At 36.4% G+C, this 18,509-nt stretch overlaps 2 protein-coding genes across 2 annotated transcripts; one reads left to right on the top strand and one right to left on the bottom strand.

Annotated features, from left to right (window-relative positions):
- Positions 1 to 3,346: 3,346 nt before the first annotated feature.
- On the bottom strand, positions 3,347 to 4,366 carry LOC132309345 (uncharacterized). Its single transcript, XM_059807661.1, has one exon. It carries the CDS (start codon positions 4,364 to 4,366, stop codon positions 3,347 to 3,349), a length of 1,020 nt encoding a protein of 339 aa, XP_059663644.1.
- Positions 4,367 to 7,524: 3,158 nt separating this feature from the next.
- Positions 7,525 to 14,748, top strand: LOC132306623 (peptidyl-prolyl cis-trans isomerase FKBP15-1). Its single transcript, XM_059804085.1, has 6 exons — positions 7,525 to 7,680; positions 7,867 to 7,916; positions 9,215 to 9,277; positions 10,893 to 10,983; positions 12,914 to 13,018; positions 14,321 to 14,748. Exons 1-6 carry the CDS (start codon positions 7,617 to 7,619, stop codon positions 14,407 to 14,409), a joined length of 462 nt encoding a protein of 153 aa, XP_059660068.1. The 5' UTR covers positions 7,525 to 7,616; the 3' UTR covers positions 14,410 to 14,748.
- Positions 14,749 to 18,509: the final 3,761 nt, after the last annotated feature.

Genomic DNA, 18,509 nt, shown 5'->3' with positions numbered 1-18,509 from the left:
CTTTCCCTGGTCGGCCGTCTTGGGGATCTTCTGTAAGCCCACAAGACATTTGGAAGCTCGTCTAACCATTTTCCTTTTTCATTTTCGAGCTTCTTCTTGATGCAGGCAAATATTGTTATGTTCGTGATCTTAGCTTGACCATTAGCCTGGGGATGACTGACTGCTGCCAACTTCTGATTAATTTCATATTCTTCCAGCAGCTCCTTCACTTGCTTGCTATCGAGATTGGTCCTATTATCCACAATGATCGACCTTGGCACGCCAAAACGATAGATAATATTATTCCAGATAAAGCGTCTTACTTGAGTTTGGGTGACACTAGGGTATGGCTCTGCCTCCACCCATTTGGTGAAATAATCAGTTGCTAACAGAACATATTTGTTCTGCGATCTTGTTTTCGGCAGAAGGCCAACCACATCCATCCCCCACTGCGCGAAAGGCTATGGCGTGGCCATTACGTGCAAGTCTTTAGGTGGTTGGTGTATCAATGGTCTGAACCTTTGGCATTTATCGCATCTTCTAGAGAATTCTTCTGCATTCCGTGCCATGTTTGGCCAAAAGTACCCTTATGTCATTGCTGTGTGCCAAAGATCTTCCTCCTGAATGATTTCTGCATACACCTTCATGAATGGTTCGTATGATATGTCTAGCCTTTGTTAGGGTAACACACTTCAAGTATGGACCCGAAAAGGACCATCTGTACAACTGATCACCCACAATAGCATGTTTCGCGGCGTTGGACCTGATTTTTCTTGCTTCATCTTTCTGTTTGGGTAGCACACCATCACGTACAAAAGCCATGATCGGATCAATCCAGCTTGGCTCATTTGGTATAACATTAACTTGCTGAACGCTCGGATCAGGCTGTTAATAAAAAATGGACAGCTGGATTAACACGTCAACCGGGATGACTCTAGCCAGTGTTTCTCCAGAACTGGATGCACTACAGGCTAAACGATCGGCATCTTCATTATACTCCTTCGGCAACTAAATGAAGCTGATTTGATCGAAGTCTTTTGCCTCACACAGAACTGCGGTTCGGTATGCTTCTATAGTCTTATCTTTGGTTCCGTATTCTCCAGTTACTTGCCAAATGATTAGCTGTGAATCACTATAAGCAATTAGATTCTTGATCTTCAGCTCTTTAGCTAACTTCAGCCCAGCTAATAATGCCTCATATTCAGCCTCGTTGTTGGTTGCTTTGAACTCAAGTCTAATCGCTTGGCTCAGTGTGGTGCCCTCTGGTGTTTGCAATTTGATTCCAATTCCTGCCCCCATTTGATTTGAAGAGCCATTTACAAAGAGCTTTCATAAGGAACAACTATAATATTCCTCCAAGTCTTCAACATCGCATTCAAGTAGGAAATCAGCCACCGCTTGACCTTTGATTGCCGTTCTGGGTTCATATGTAATATCAAACGAGCTCAACTCAATGGCCTATTTTGTCATTCTGCCTGATAGGCCTGGCTTGTGCAAGATCATCCTTATAGGAAAAGTAGTCAAGACGATAAAAAAATGGGATTCGAAATAATGTCTGAGCTTCCTTTTCGCGTTGACCAATGACAAGATCATCCGTTCGGCCTTTGAGTACCTTTTTTCTGGCTCGGCCATTGTTTTGCTGACATAAAACACTGGGAATTGCTTTCCGTCTTTGCAACGGATCAGAACGGCACTTGTCGCGATGCTGGATACCCCAAGGTACATAAAGAGCTTCTCATTTGGCTCGGGAGCAGATAGAACTGGAGGGTTTCGCATGTAATCTTTCAAGCTAGTTAATGCCTACCATTGTTCATCCCCACAGGCTTGCCTTCCATGGCTTCGAATTATGTCAAAAAATGGTTTACAACGGTCTGAGAGCTTGGAAATGAATCGGCTCAGTGTAGCTATTCGACCTGTAAGTGCCTGCACTTCCTTAGTTATCGTTGGTTCTACATTTCTGATTAGAGCTTCCGCCTGGGCTGGGCTAGCCTTAATTCCTCTATGATTGACCACATGTCCCAAGAATTGACCAGAGCTCACGCCGAATGGGCATTTGGTCGGATTAAGCTTCATTCCGTATTTCCTCCAACACATCGAACACATCCTGTAAGTGCGCTAAGTGATCATCCTTCTTTTTACTCTTGACCACCATATCATCAATGTAAGCCTCTACAGTTCTCCCCATTTGGCTTTTGAAAATCTTGCTGATCAGCCTCTGATAAGTAGCTCCAGCATTCTTTAATCCGAATACCATGACTTTGTAGCAGTAGGTCCCTCGTTCAGTAACAAAAGAAGTTTTCTCTTCATTAATTGGGTTCATAGGGATTTGATTATAACTAGAATAAGCATCTAGGAAGGTTAATCGCTTGTACCCTGTGGTGGCATCCACCATTTGATCAATAATTGGTAATGGGAAGCTATCCTTTGGGCAAGCTTTGGTCAGATTAGTGAAGTCAATATATACTCTCCATTTCCCATTCTTTTTCTGCACAACAACGACATTGGAGAGCCAGGCGGGGTACTGAACTTCTCTAATGAATCCTGCCTCGAGCAACCGATCGATTTCTTCAGCTATGATTCGATTGCGTTCTGGAGCAAATCTTCTATGCTTCTGCTTCACAGGTTTTGCGTTCGGATCTACATTGAGGGAATGACAGGACACAGAAGAACTAATCCCTGGCATATCTGAATGGCTCCATGCAAATACATCTGCATTCCGAGTCAAGAGGTCATTCAACCCTAGTTTTTCCTCTTTAGTAAGTCTGGATCCCACCCTCGTTGTTCGGTCTGGCTTCTTATGGTCGATCTGCACATTAAAAAGAGGTTTTGCGGTTAGAACTGGTGGCTCCTCCTCCCCACTTTTGCTGGGTGGAGGTTCCTATAATTGTTATTTTGGACTGGCAGAACGGATATGATTTTTCCCCTTTCCAGCAGATTTCAAAGTCACTGAATAACATTCTTTAGCTGCAACCTAGTCCCCATGAATGTCTATCACCTTGGTCCCATCTAGATCCAAGCATCGCATCACTTGATGTAGGGTTGATGGGACACCCTGAACTTTATGAATCCACCCTCTTCCCATTAAGAGGTTGTAGGATGGATGAATTTCTACGACCACAAAACTCTCAGTCAAGACTCTTTCACCAGCTTGTATTGTCAATTCCACCATTCCAATGGGCTCCACCTGCTTCCCATCAAATCCTAGCAATGGATTTCATGTGGGTTTAAGTTTCTCGGGTTCGATCTCGAGCCGATTGAACGTCACTCTGGGCATGACGTTTGCATTGCTTCTTGGGTTAATCAGAACTTTTTGTACCAGGCATTCTGCAACTGTTAGACTGACGACCAGTGGATCTTCATGAGGAACCTAAACGCGTAGCAGGTCTGTTTTGTCAAACTTTATCTGTGCTGATACGTTCTGCTGATGCAAAGTATGTACACTGCCAATCATTTTCTTCAACTGGGCCTGGCGTAATCGCGTTCTGAGCAACTCCTCTGACTCCGTTGTCTGTTCAGGTCGGCCATGAATTGCATTTATAATCCGAACGGGCTGAGTACTGTGGTGGTTCGGCTTCTGATTTCTCTTGATCTGTTCAGCCGGTCGATTCTGCTCTTGCGCCGGACCTTGAACATATCTTACAAATTCCCCCTTTGCGATCAACATCTCTACTTGTCTCCTTAAGTTCCTGCATTCATTAGTCTGATGTCCAAAATCACTAAAGAAAACACAATGTTTAGTTTGATCCATTTGTTCAAGAGGTTGTCTGATTGGTAAGGGAGGGCAAAACTTATCTTTGTTCTTTTGATATAGCCTTGTTAGAGTGACTCTGAGTGGAGTAACCAACTCCTCCTCTTTGGACTTTTTCTCTGCCTTCCAGGAGGTCTGACGTTGTGGCTGAGCTTGTTTTTGCTGGATCTTGGCTTTGGACTTCTTTTCTATCAAAATAATTGACGTCTTCCTTGCATTAGCTGCCTTTTCTTCTTCCAGATGCACAAAACCATCAGCTCTCTCGTTCAGCTCGTCCATGGTCTTCGGCGTATTGACCACCAAGCTTGTGTGGAACGGTGTCCCCTGGTTCATTGCAAGTTTAAATGCTTGGACCGTTGTGGATGGATGACATTCCATTACCATGCTTTTAATAAGGTTGAACCGGGTGAGGAAAGCTTGGAGTCGTTCATCTTCGTGCTGCTTCATTGTGAAAAGGCTTGATATATCCTTAGTCGAGCGTTTATTCCTATAGTACTGGCTTATGAACTTGTCACACAAGTCCTGGAAACTAGCGATTGAGCCTTGAGCCAAATTCTTGAACCAATTGAGGGCTGGTCCAGCCAAACTTGTAGGGAAGCACTTGCACATCAAAGGATCATTGTTAGTATTCAAAGCCATTTTCAACTAAATGTGGTAAATGTGGTCGATTGGGTCGGTTGTTCCATCAAACAAAATAAAGATCGGCATGGAAAACTTCTTCGGATTCGGCGCGTTTAGAATTTCATCAGTGAACGGAGATGCAACTGTTCTTGCTGATAAGCGCAATGCTTCATTCTCCCTTAAAAACTGTGATGGAACTCCTTGATCGGCAGATCTTCTTTCTGAACTGCGGTAGTCAAATGTTGCCATTGAAGGTCGATAGGGTGGATTAAACGATCTGTCCTCCGCAAACTCACTTGGCCACGGTGATGCAACCCTATGAACGCACACCGGCGCTTCCTCTCGCATGATTCGTTCGCGATGTGGCTCCAAATGAATAAATCCTTCTCGATCCTCTACTTGACGGACATTTGGAGGTAGGTCGTCTACTAGAACTTCATCACGACGTGGATCTACGCGATTGACACCTTTTGGATCACCTTAACGAACATCATGGGACAATAAGACTCCCTCTCCTTCCGGAGGTGGCCTCGGAATTGTAGGAGCCTCATGACACTCCATTCCAGCACGCAACTCTGCATTTTCTTTTCTCAAGGTTTCGATCATGTTCATCAACTCATCGAGCTTCGTCTGCTGGCCATTCTCCAAAGGATTTGAGCTCTCTTCTCCGATCATCATTCCTGATCAGAGCAAAGTCATTAACCGCGAATTTCTTGATCAGATCGGAGCTTTGCTAATGCAAACGCACCAGATCTGGACTCAAACTTGTTGAATTTTGTTCGCTACTAGCCGGATTCAAATTATTTCAGCTACAAGCTTACCAAATTCAGCAATCTCAACAAGTCGCAGCTCGCCAGATCAAGCACAGATCAGATCTATGTAGATCGGACGCCAATCTCTCGAAATCAACTAGAACCAAGATTCATCAAGACAGATCATATTTCCATCAACCTTGATTCAGCTTTCAGAGATCAAGCGTCTTCTTCGCAAAGTGCTTTGAATCGAATAGATCTGGATCAACACCAATAAATCCTCTTCGTCCTTCCCACAGACAGCGCCAATTGAAAATACAAAGAATTTTTCTCAATTGTAGAGAGAGAAACTTTACACTTCCAATAATTTTACAACCTCTTTTCCCTCTCATTTCTACTTATTTATAGATGGTTACAACCACTTAGACGGTTATAACCACTCATGGGTTGAACTTATCTTCATCCCTTTTGTTTGGGCTCAACTTCTTTCATCATAATAGAGCTTCCGTAATGACTTCCTGGACCTGGGCCCATTTAACGAGGACTTGCTCCATCCTGGTTATCCATACCCGACCCGTTCTTAGCAATATGAATCATACCAAGCCCAGATCATTTTTGGTATCTTCAGTATCGATTTTCTAAAGAGTTTGTATCGATCTTTGTAATTGAACTTGTGAACACAAGGAAGCAGGGGAACAATCCACCCCTAGAACATTTTGAAATTAGATCGTGGAACAAAAATTTGTACAAATAATATAAAAATAGATTATTTTCTATAAAAAAATATTTTTAATAAATAAAATATATATACCATATGCTAAAATTGACAATTTTTTTTCTTGTCAAAAATCAATATCCGATTATTCATGTAAATATAATAGTGGAAGAAAACTATTACAACATATGTTCCATTGTATTTACTATAGCATTGGAGGGCACAAATGCTCCATGTGGTACATGACACCAATGAAATCACAGTAACCAATTATATACAATATTGTCAAGATCAGACAGTATCCTATGAGTTCTCACATTCTCATATTTTAGAATACAAGTTTTAAATGATGGAAAATGATTTTATGGCGGATTTGATGTAATTTATTTTCTTTATAAGTTGCAATAACAAATAATCATGTTCGGTACCAAGGGTGTTGTAATTTAATAGTATTTTCTCTACCTTTCAAAATGAATAGTGTAGATTAAGTCTTTATAAAGACAAATGAGTGCGTACATTTCTTGCCATATAATCATATAAATTAACAATAATGTTCCATCAAACAATTATCTTTTAACTATTTGGCTTACTCAATATTACCTTGTTTGTTTATATTGATTAAATAATTAATTAGGATTAATCAATTTAACTTTTATTAAAATTTTATTTACAGTGTAGAAGTAAAAAAAGGAAGTACACTATATTACCTTGTTTGTTTATATTGATTAATTAATTAATTAGGATTTAATCAATTTAACTTTTGTTAAAATTTTATTTGGAAGTATTGAATTGACGTCTTACAATTGAAATTAAAAAAAAATAATCTAAACTTTGAACTAAGTTTTATTCAATTCCAAGTAACGGATTTGTTTATCCAGAACATAACATAGTATTAATTAATAACTTAATAACAATTGATTAAAATTGAAATATAGTAAGAAGTAATCAATCTTAAATACAAAATCTATTCACATTAACCACTTCTATAATTCTCACATGATATAGAATATTATTTCTTTAACTTGATAATACATGGTATTCTAAGTATGCATAGCAACATATTACTCAAGTAATTGGATTGCTTTTCGTGTTCGAACTGTGTTCTGACTTTGTACTCTCCTCTCCACCTAACAATTAAGGCTTAATATTCTTGCCATGAAATAATAATAATAATAATAATAATGTATATATATATATAATACTAATATGTACACATTTGGACATTAAAATTATGATTTAGCCAATTTTGTGTCTACCCAAAGATTAGCAGGAGGAGAGAGAAAGTGAAGTCAGGCACGAACAGAAATTATTAGATGTGTCTGAATTATTAATACTTGATGGATCAATTAAATACAGACTCTAAAATTAAAAAAATGACCTTACAAAAATTTATTAATAAATTACAAAATTTTATAATTGAAGAATTTTTTTTCAATTATTTCATTAAATGTCAAATAGATCGTAACTACTTAATAATTTCTCAGCACACGAGGGCTTTTCATTGTTTGCTAAATTGAAAGGTGACACTTGGAATCGTATAATTGGATTTCATCAGGTTCCTCTTCGTGGCAGTTTGTTAAGCAGCCAATCAAATACCGTCCTGTCACGCGTCCAATAAAAAGCTCTTTCTGATGCCGTGGCAAATTTTGATTGGCTAACTTGGTAGACTTTTGTTGCGTTGGCGTCTGCATTATTATTGCCTACTGCGGGCACGACCACGTAATATAATCACACTAATCACTACCGGCGCATAAATTCACTTCTAGAAAGAGAGACAGATAGAGGAGAGAGAGAGGTGAAGATGAGTTTCAGCTGTGCATCGAAGGCTGCTTCAATTCTTGTTCTTCTCGTTTTTGCCACATTAGGTAACTAATTCAAAACTAAGCAAATTGTCTGTTTCTACTAGTGTTCTTCTCGATCTGTGATTGAGCATTCGCACATTTGATCTCTCACACAATCTCACAATTGTTAATAATGATGATCTCGATATGATTTGATTAATCTGATAAAATCACAAAAAATGAATTGATTTCTCTTCATTGTTTTTCCAGTTTCGGCGAAGAAATCGGGGGATGTCACGGAGTTACAGATCGGTGTGAAGGTTTGATCCTCTCATTCCTTCGTTTCATTTTTTTGTGTGTGCTTGATTTCTTCCAATATAGATACATTCTTTCAGTTGATTTCATTTTCAATAGAAACAAACAATAATCTGTTATTCAGCTGTCATATTGGAACATATTGTGTGGTCGATTCACATTTTAGCTTTAATATGATGGCGTTAGTTTTTTTCAATCAAGAGGAATATCAATTATGTGTTACTAGTGGGTGAATTTTTGTAGGTGGAAAATGTTATCTTACTTTCTGTTTACGTTGAAAAACCCTAATGTGGTGGCGGCGGTGATGGGGAGAAAGGGACACCTTTTTGACATCCATAAGAATTTGATGGGATTTTGGTTGGAGTTCTAGGAGATAATGTGGTTCTGAGGAGCTCTTTTTTTTAAAAAAAATCATGTTCAGGCAACCCTGCTGTTTCCAAAGTGCTAAACAGTTACTGATATGATCACGGGTTGGCATTTTTTTGTGTGTTTGATTTTAAGAATTGGAACTTCTACTTTTTCCTATGGAGAACTAAAAATACTCTCAGCGAGGCTGTGTACACTATAACATGGAACTTCGTACACGGCAACGTTTAAGAATTCCATGATATGAATCCAGTAGAAGTGAAATGTGTTTTTCTTTTTATGATGGAAATGAGGGAGTCAGCTTCCATTATTTTGAGAAAGTGTGCAACTGTTATCAGTAATATACATATCATCATGATGCATACAATGAAAATACTAGGGTTTTCTTTCTTCTGATACTAATTTTAGGATCTAGATCGATTTCTCCTGGAAACATAGTGTGATGGGTTGTAACATTGTTCGTCAATCGAGTTATTTTTGGCACAAAAAGAAAAAAAAAAAAAAGAAAAAAAAAAAGAAGAATAAATAAAACAAATTGTGGAATTTCTTGTTTTTTGAAATATTCCTAATCACTGAAATTTAGTGATAACTTGCAATGTCTTCAGATTGTATATGATACTTGAATATAGAAGAAATCGTTACTGCACTTGCAGTGACTTGATATTTGAAAAAGCATTTAGTGGTTTGCTATATATATATATATATATTTATCCTATTTTAAAATAATATACTAGGATACATTCTGGTTATGGATTTCATTTAACTGAATTGGTATCTCTTCAAGTTTATTTCCTGGTGAAAGGAGACATTGGCACTGTGCAATGATAAGTGCATTCATTGTGTATATACAACATGTGTAGTAAGCTTGTGAAAGTTATCGTCCTTGTTTATTGCCTGCTTTGTTGCTTAATTAGCTTTTGGATCTTCCTTGTTGCAGCATAAGCCAGCTTCTTGTGACATTCAGGCTCACAAAGGCGATAGAATTAAAGTACACTACAGGGTGAGACTGTAGTTTCTTCTCTTTCTTCTCTCTCTATCTCTCTCTCTCTATCTATCTATATATATATATTCATCTATTGGGTATATTTGTGCAAAATTATGCTATAGGTTAAGTCAATAACCAGTCGTAATGCACGTTCTGCACTCATTTAGATTATTATATGAGAAAATATGAATTTACATATGGAAAAATAGCACATTTGTGTTGCCATCAAAGTCTTAAATTGTGAAATTGATGTGCATTTCTGTCAGTGGACTGGTTTTATCAATTTGAGCACATTGCAGTTGGAACGAATTGCGCAGTTATGGAGGGGCTATTGGAGATGTTGTTTATTTTAAATTTCTGGCTGGATACTGGATGCCCTTTAGGTAATAGAAGAAGGGTGATTTGACGATTATTTGTCGATAAGGCTTCTTCTGTTATCTTTTATTTGTCAATAAGGCATCGCCTGTTTTCTTTACTGGTGTTTAAAATAAATTTTAGATGATCATATAAGAGAATATGAGATTACCTTTGACCACAGTGTGGTTTTTGCTTTTTGTCAGATCTTAACCTGTGAGACTATTTCAAACTAAAATGTTGAGCCACGTAGTTCTAAGGAATCACTCCCTTGGTGTCAAGTTGTTACAGACTCTAACTTACAGTTGTGTGAAAGAAGCAATATGAGTGAGCTCTGGATGGATGTTATTCAGAAAAATTCCTCCAAGTTTAAATCATCATTCCCTTGGACCTGTTTTAATTTTTGTAAAAATTTTGAACTTCGAAGGAAACCTGCACTTTTGGTGTCCATATTCTTAAGCGTTGATAAATTTTAATGTAGAACTAACCCTAAGAAAATTGAACTACATTGAAAGGATTTTTGTTTTTAGAAAGAGAATTAGGGACTGTAATTAGGATGAAATTCTATGACAATGATTGTGAGAAATGAAAAACTAAGTTGGCATGGTATAAACAGGACATGTTAGTTTTGATGGTACGGTAGTAGGAAACTCATTAACAAGATAAGAAAATGGAATTGCTACTGGGCGTCCTCTTTGAAGTTAGGCGCACATCTGCCTTCTTGTTTTGGTCGGACACCTTGATAAACCAGTTTTGCGTCCAGATGGATCCCTTGTTAGATAGAATATGGTAGACTGCTAGTAGATGGATTTATTTAGAATGCCTATCCATGCAAATTGCATATTTAATCTTATTAGGAGCACATCCTTGAAAAGTGTGAATTTACTAATGCATGTTATCCTACATTCTTTTCTTTTTTTTTATTCTTTTTTTTTTTTTTTAAATTAAATTTATTTTTTGCTGATAGGTATTCTATATTATCCTTTATATGTCTCTAAGATAAGACAATAACTGGGAAAAAATATAATGAATTTCTTTCAGATTGGATATGGTTTACTTGTTGCTTATTGGATTGTGGTTTTTGCATTCTAATTAAAAACAAGAGCTACTTGTTCCTCCCTCATAGATTAAATATGTGAGAAGTATAATATATCACTATAACTGTTCAAGCATTCACACTTGTTGATTTGTGCTGTAAAAAGTAAACATTTGACATAGCTCCATAAATGACAGAAATATTATTTCCTTACTCATACTGATTCACTTATTTTGGCAGGGAAAACTAACAGACGGAACTGTCTTTGATTCCAGCTTTGAAAGGGGTGACCCGATAGAGTTTGAGCTCGGTAGTGGTCAAGTGATTAAAGGTGTTTAATAATCTAAGAACCAATTACTTTTGGATGCTTAGCTATTCCCTTTGCACTTCTAATAAAACAGAGAAGTGGAACAAAGCTAGACTGGGTTACAATTTTTTTTGAAGAAATTAATGAGGACATTCACTAGGAAAGGTTGTGTTTGTCTTATGGTTCATGTATTTATCACATTACAGGGCACCTTGGGTTCCTTACTGTGCTTGAAAATAGAACATTAAGTCTTCATAGCAAGTAAATATCTGCTAGAAATGATAACAGTTTTTAAAGTAGCAGTGAATGGATATGAGACACTGTCCTGATAAGATACCAGCATGATATGATCAAGGCACTCCAACATGTCAAATTTTAAAAATGTAGGACGTGGATGTGGCGTGGATACAATAATATATGTAATTTTATTTATATAAATATATTATATGTGCAACAATAGCTACACTTGTTAGGAAAATGACAAAGTCCTTATTGAAGGTAATGCTAGAAGGGAAAGATTAATTAACAGAACTAGGGAAAAAAAGACTATAACTAACATTGGTTGAGCTAGTTAGGAAAGATGTGCTAGCATGTAGTTTTTGAGGCTGTGATCCTGTGGCCTTAGCATCTCAAATAGTTGGGAAAAAGGTTTAGTTTACTTGAGTATGCATCAATTATATAAAACGACCATTGAATTTGATAAATTTTCTAATTTCAATGTAAGAATTGTATATGTCAAGGATTAAGCAATACAAATATCATAATGACACTCTTCTATTGCTCTCTTATTATATTTTTGCAATTGGAAATTTTCTTTTCCTATATTAAGAAAATTTCCATTTGCATGCTTGACTTGTGATGACAATTTTTCTCAAAGACAAAAAGGTTATTGTTGGACATGATTACTTTTAAAATGTTTTGTGCTACATAAGCCTTGCGATGGGGAGTATTTGGGATGTGAAATATTATTTTGAATTATGGACACTTGTTTTGAACTGTCTGTGAAGTGTCGGTGGCCTGCACATGTCTGACATGGACACAACACTTTTGTAGAAGAACAATGTTTCTAAAACTGTTGCAAGAGACAATGTGAGTAAGGAAAATTGAAGATTTGCCTTTTAATTTCTATAGTTTCTATACAATGAGTAATGGGTAGGAATGTAGGATGTTTGGGAGAAGACCAATTAAAAAAGACATTGGAAATGTATGGGAAAAAAAAAAATGAAAGATATATTGATACTCTGTTACTACCTTATATCTAACACGTGAAAGAGTTCCTCGAAGAATCAAAATTGTTTTTGAGGCTACCATTCTTCACCCAGTACACGTGAAAATGATGCTTGTCTGTTCATGCCAAATCTGCTACATGATGCGAAAGGGCATGACATATTATTAGCTTGTCAATCACCTATTATTGTTTTTGGAAAAAGGATTATTACAGTGCTTTATTGTTCACTCCTCTGGAGTCTGGGTATAGCTCTATCAAAAATGTACTTTAATATGCTTTGGTGGGTAATATGTGCTACAAAAGGACTTCCAAACAATATGTGCTGTTTCCCAGCATGCATTTTGTACACAATTATATCGAAACACCACATCTCAACCACATGAAGACATGTTAAAGCAATGTTAATGTCCATTGATAATTTAGAAAAGGAAAGTTTGTTGTATGAATAGATGTATTGATGCGTAGATTTCTATGCTGGATATTTATTTTTTAGATGTTATTTTTCGATTATAGAGCAGCTAGCATATTATACTATGATACGATCTCCTTTAAGAGTACATAGATGTTCTACTTTTGTACAACCTTCATTCAGCTCTATATGTATGTCATTCAGTTCTATTCATACCCTTTTTAAAGGAATTTTCTATGCCATATGGATGGCTAAATTAGTAAAGTTCCAATGCTACTGTGAATGTTGTTTTGTTCTAAAAAATGTCTTCCTTACAGGGTGGGACCAAGGACTGTTGGGTATGTGTGTAGGAGAGAAGCGGAAGTTGAAGATACCTGCAAAACTTGGTTATGGTGCCCAGGGGTCCCCGCCAACCATCCCAGGTAACCCTTGTTCTTATTTTCCTTCTGCTTAATCCTCTTGCTGGAGTTAGTGTAATAAATGTTTTGGATTTAATCAACAATTTATCAACTTTGGCAATTCAAAAAATTTCTAAACAAGCTATTTTCTAAGACGTTTCCTTTATCTCCCACAAACCCCTCCGTACCTCCACAAATTTTCATGGTAGATCCTGAATTTGGAACCTTGTGGTAGAGATCGTTAATAGATTATGAAATATGATGTGGATCCTGGGTTCAATGTCTATCCTATTTGTGGAACATAATGATTGCTTGTTATGATGAACGTATGTATATATTTTATTCAGTTTCCTTCTTTATTGTTTAGTTAAAATGCAGGACTTATTTCTAAATAGATCTTGCATCCTTGTGATCCATGTGTCTGAAGATGTAGCAGGTCCACATCTCTGTGTCGGTATCTCGTTCACTTCTAGTTAAGATTGATTATTTGTAGAGAGACATCAATTTGGGCCTTTATTATATGGTTCCTCACTCGATCTGATTCATTTCATGTCTTGCATTACGTGATTAAGGAATGGCGAATGGGGTAATCAAAATTAAGTATTGGAGTCAGGCATTTGTCTCCCATGGTAAGGACATCTCTTATGGGGCTGCAATGCATTTGTTTCCTCTGTGGCCAAGACAATACAGAGGCCACACATTCATGTATAGTAATGAACATAACGGCCCTATTATTCCGATGGAGAGAAGAAACTTTAATTAGCTTTTTCATCAGGAATTGATAATGTCTTAACAGTACCCAGTTCTTGGACATTGTTATTGCCTTTAAGGATTTCAGCCTCTTGATTTTATGGCTTGTCACTCACTTCTAAGTCTTGAAACAAAACAACCATAACATTGTATATGCTTGAGAACTCAAGCTTTATCAGAGAACCATGGTCTCTGCTTCTCGGTGTAGATGGAATAATGTATTCTGCTGTAGGTTTATTATCTTTGTGTTAATGTTGGACGGTGCTGCATTCGAAATCCTTTATCTGAATTTCTACTTCATTTTGCTGCTCAAGATGTGCGATTCAAGATAAAATACAGTATGTAAACTAGAGTCTAAAATTAATGTTTAATGTAGCACTGGTGCTTCTCTTTTTTACTTTCTGCCTGTTTTATTCAAAATATTATGATGCTATGTTTGGCGGCACCGAATTGGCGCCTTGGATTTGGGATTGGAGAAAATTTAGTACAAAATTTGAACTATACTTCTTCCAATCCCAAATTAAAGGTACCGATTCATGATTGTAAAGTATCATCACGTTTCTTGAACACTTACAGGTGGTGCGACACTTATCTTCGACACTGAGCTTGTTGCGGTGAATGGCAAACCATCAAGTAAAGGGGAAACAGAGGATAGCGAGCTGTAGTCAGAGGACGACGATGTTGAAGATTTTTCCTGGTAGTTTAGTTTCGGGAATGCCAAAATATTGGCATGGCACCTGGTCAATATAGACTGGATGTTTATTTGGGTTTCATTTTGTAGTTTAAGATACAGAATTGGTCTACAGCCATGCCTAACGTTCTTGGACATGGCTGGAGTGCAGGATTTATTATTATTTTTTCCCCCAAATCAGGGCTCAACCGAAATAGCTGGGTTGTACGGATAAATCAATTATTGCCAAAAGAGATTGCATGTTGCTTTTGAACATTCACTTGCAGAAAAGAAGAGGGATGGTATGCCTCACTAAGGCATCTTTTGAGACCAATGCTTTTCTTTTCTATGTTTTCTTGCAGAGATGGTAGGTATTGATTCAAAGTCCACTCAACTCATGTTTCAGGGTTTTCAAAAATATATTTTAACTCTAAAAAAAAAAATTCAGAAACTTTTTTTTTTTTTTTTGGTATACAAATGTACTCACACTGATGTTTTATAAGTTTATAACTGATCATTTTAACTTTTGAGGTTGAAATTTGCCAGTACAAAACTATGCAAGTGTGTCACTGTTTTCACTAAAACTGAATTTTAGAAGGAAAAAAACGTGTTGGGGAATGGTGAAATCTTAATGAAATGTCACAAATCTTAAATTTGGCATTTGAAATCTTTTCCTTCTAATGAAAATAAACTTTAGGTAATCAATGTTCATTTCATAAACATGAATTAACAATTATATATGTGTGTGTGTGTGTGTGTCGAAAACTCACGAAGTTTACTATAATTACATAAACTTATGTTCTTACGGGAGCTTGGTCAATTATGCTTCCACCTGATTAAGAGCTTTTTACATGGGTTTATTCTGTTAAAAAGTTTTACTTCACAATATTTTTGTTATTATTCTAAATATATATATTTTTAATCGATGCATATGGATCCTTTTGATGAAAATGGGATGATAGATGCAAAATGCTAATTATGAAAAGGAAACAAGGTAATTTGATTAGTCATGGATGTTTAGATTTTGTGATTTTCCGTCCGTAACAATTTAGTAATATTTTCATTTAAATGATGCTTTTGTAATATTTCTCTATTGTAGCAAGGATTCATTTTTGTTTTTTATTTTTTATTTTATTAAATTTGTAAAACATGAAGTCTATTTAAAGTAACCAATGCAAATATATATATATATATATATACATAATATTGGAAGATGTGAACTACCATTTAGAATTTTCTCTCAGAGAAGTTGTAATTACATACCTTTTTATCTCTCAAGTAGGGATGCCAACGGGGCGGGTATGGGTAGGGGGTGGGTATGGGTAGGTGTACCCTTCCCCGCCTCTGCAACCGTTTAAAAATCCTGCCCTCGTTCCCGCCCAAAACAGCAAAAATGGGGAAACTTTCCACCTCATCCTCATAACCGTTTAATATTTTTACCCCTACTGGTACCCTCCTTGTCCCGTTTAAGATCATAATTTATTTATTGTTGAAATAGATTTGCTTCTTTTTTTTTTCATCTTCAATTCTTCCATTACAACTTTCTTTTTAATCAAATTCATTTGTTACTTTGATATTGTTATTTGGGATACTTAATATATAGTGGTAAACATATATATACTAATGAAATAAGAGTTTTTATGTAATTTGCCTATCTAAACGAGGCGGGGCAACCTCCCCCCGCCCCCACATCAAACCCACACGAATTTTTATTACATCAAACTATCTCCTCCCAAATAAATAAAACGATCCCCCAAAATTGTCAAAAACAATGAAGGGCTCACTTCGACGTTTCCAATTTCCCATAGAATCTCCGGAGCTTTCCTAGCCACTATCGTTTTCTTTTTTTATCTTCTTTGTCTGAAAATGGGTTCATGACCATTGAACAAAGAAAGATCCTGATAAAAGGAATCTAAAGAGGTTTATCGGCAAACCGCTGCTTTTCGGTGAGACACATATCCCAGGATTGAAACCTAAGAGTAAGAAACGTCATGCTTTCATTGTCGCGGATACGGAAACTGTTATGATTGATAATGCGTGATGTCCCTTATGCAGCCGGGTTTCTAGTTGTGCAGCTGGGTGAAGATGTTGGAGCCAAGCCTGCACATGCCTTTGAAACCTTTTATAGTGAGGACTATCTGCTTATTATGTCTGAATTTAAAGACCGCAATCGTCAACTTTCTTGGTCGCTTAGCCGTGGTTGCTAGAAGTAGAAAGATTCAAAGGGTATATGGGTAACTGTGGGGGCAGGTCAAATTGCCATCCCTACTCTCAAGTAAATGTGTTGAGTGTGAAGTCCACTGACTTATTAGGCTTCAAGTCTGTCTGTAGCAATTGAGGATGTTTCAGTTTTTCCAAGTTATTTCCTTGTTTTGTTCTTTACACACACACATACACACACAAAACATGTGTATCTAACTTTTATATACAAGGTATTTCAAAACTGTAAAAATGCTCAAACTTCAGAAGTATTATAAAAACCCTTTCTTTTATTAGTTGTTATTTTTGTCAAGTTCTTTGCACAACTTTCCCAAAACTCACATTAATCTATTTCACTTTGTCGTTATCTCTATATTACCCTTTCAATTTTTTCCTAACCTAACTAGAAGAGGGAATCATAAGTCTTTTTTTCAAGTCCATAAACAAAATCTTTCAACTCTTTTTTTTTAATCCCATCTCACTTTTTGTAAAGACATTGCTACTCATGCCCAACTCTTCAAAACACATGCCTAAAAAAATAGGATGCATGTAGTTTAGCCCAACTCGTTGGAGAGTGGGGCTTACCGATTATTATTATTATTATTATTATTATTATTATTATTATTATTATTATTTAGAGTTAAATTTGATATTAAAAATTGGGTTAACTTTGCAATAAAAAATAATAACCGATGAGATTAGATTACAAATTTACTGACAGGGATTGAATTATAAGAAAAATTACTATATAGTTCTGGCCAATCACAAAGTAACACATAAGTAAAAAGTTGATTGATAATGACATAAAATTTACATATTTAATTATGTGTCACTTCGTGATTAACACGGACCAATGGTCCCGGGACTATATAATAATTACTTTCATTATAATCACCTTCATTCATGGTCACTTGAAATTACCAGCTGCAACTCCCTGTGACCCTAACCAATCCCCTCTTGACACGCATGACTGTAACTGCACAAGTTATTGATTACTCTATAACTAATCTGTTATTTGAACAATTGTGTGCGCGAAATTCTCATTGTCGTGGAACTTGGATGAGGGAATCTATGCTGCCATCCCATGTTGCAATTTAAAATGTAGGTGCAATTCATTATTTTGTAGTGGAGCGGATACATTAAAAAAGGAGTTAATTTAATTTAATTTTATTATTATTATCTTTTGCATAAACAATATAATGTAATTGTTACGATATTACTCAGTGGCTTAATTAGTAGAGCCCCAACTCTCTAAGCTGGTGTGCCCGTATTCACTGGGGCGTAACTTAGTGTGAGCTAACCTGAGCTATAGCCTAGGTCCCAAAAAAAAAAAAAAAAAAAATTTGAGTACAACTATTTCTTATCAGTCATAGTCCAGCCCAATCAGTCATAGCCCAACCTATACCCAATCCATAATAAAACAAAAATAACAAATGGCCCAGCCCAGCAATGAGCAACTCTTTGAACAAAAGAAAGAAGCAATAGGCTAAGGAAATCTCACTTATCTTATAAGAGAATATTCATTTTATTCAAATAACTCTTTTGGTGTAACCAAAGCTACATCGTTTGTTTGTTTTGTTTTGTTTTGTTAAATATATATAACATATATTTGTTATAAGTATTATTGTGTTCTTTTTTAAATTTTTAAATTTTTAGCCCCTCTCACTTTGTAATCCTAGCTCCGCCCTGCATTCGAGTTCCCTTCCCCAACTTTAGTCTTTACTAAGGTTTAAAAAAAATAGAAAAAGAAGAAGAAGAAGAAGAAGAAGAAGATATAATATAATTGTTGCACAATCCATGTAATAACCATATATCTTTTGAGAGTTTTCTAGCTGTCTCTCACTTGGGGGAAGATCTCCACATAGGTAACCCATTAATGTTAAGAGACTACTTTTA

Source organism: Cornus florida, unplaced genomic scaffold (genome assembly GCF_030987335.1).
Source record: "Cornus florida cultivar Cherokee Brave unplaced genomic scaffold, ASM3098733v1 CherokeeBrave_3.0.0_Hap2_Chr05, whole genome shotgun sequence".
In the NCBI taxonomy this organism is placed as follows: domain Eukaryota; kingdom Viridiplantae; phylum Streptophyta; class Magnoliopsida; order Cornales; family Cornaceae; genus Cornus; species Cornus florida.
This window is presented reverse-complemented; position numbering and strand designations above follow the sequence as displayed.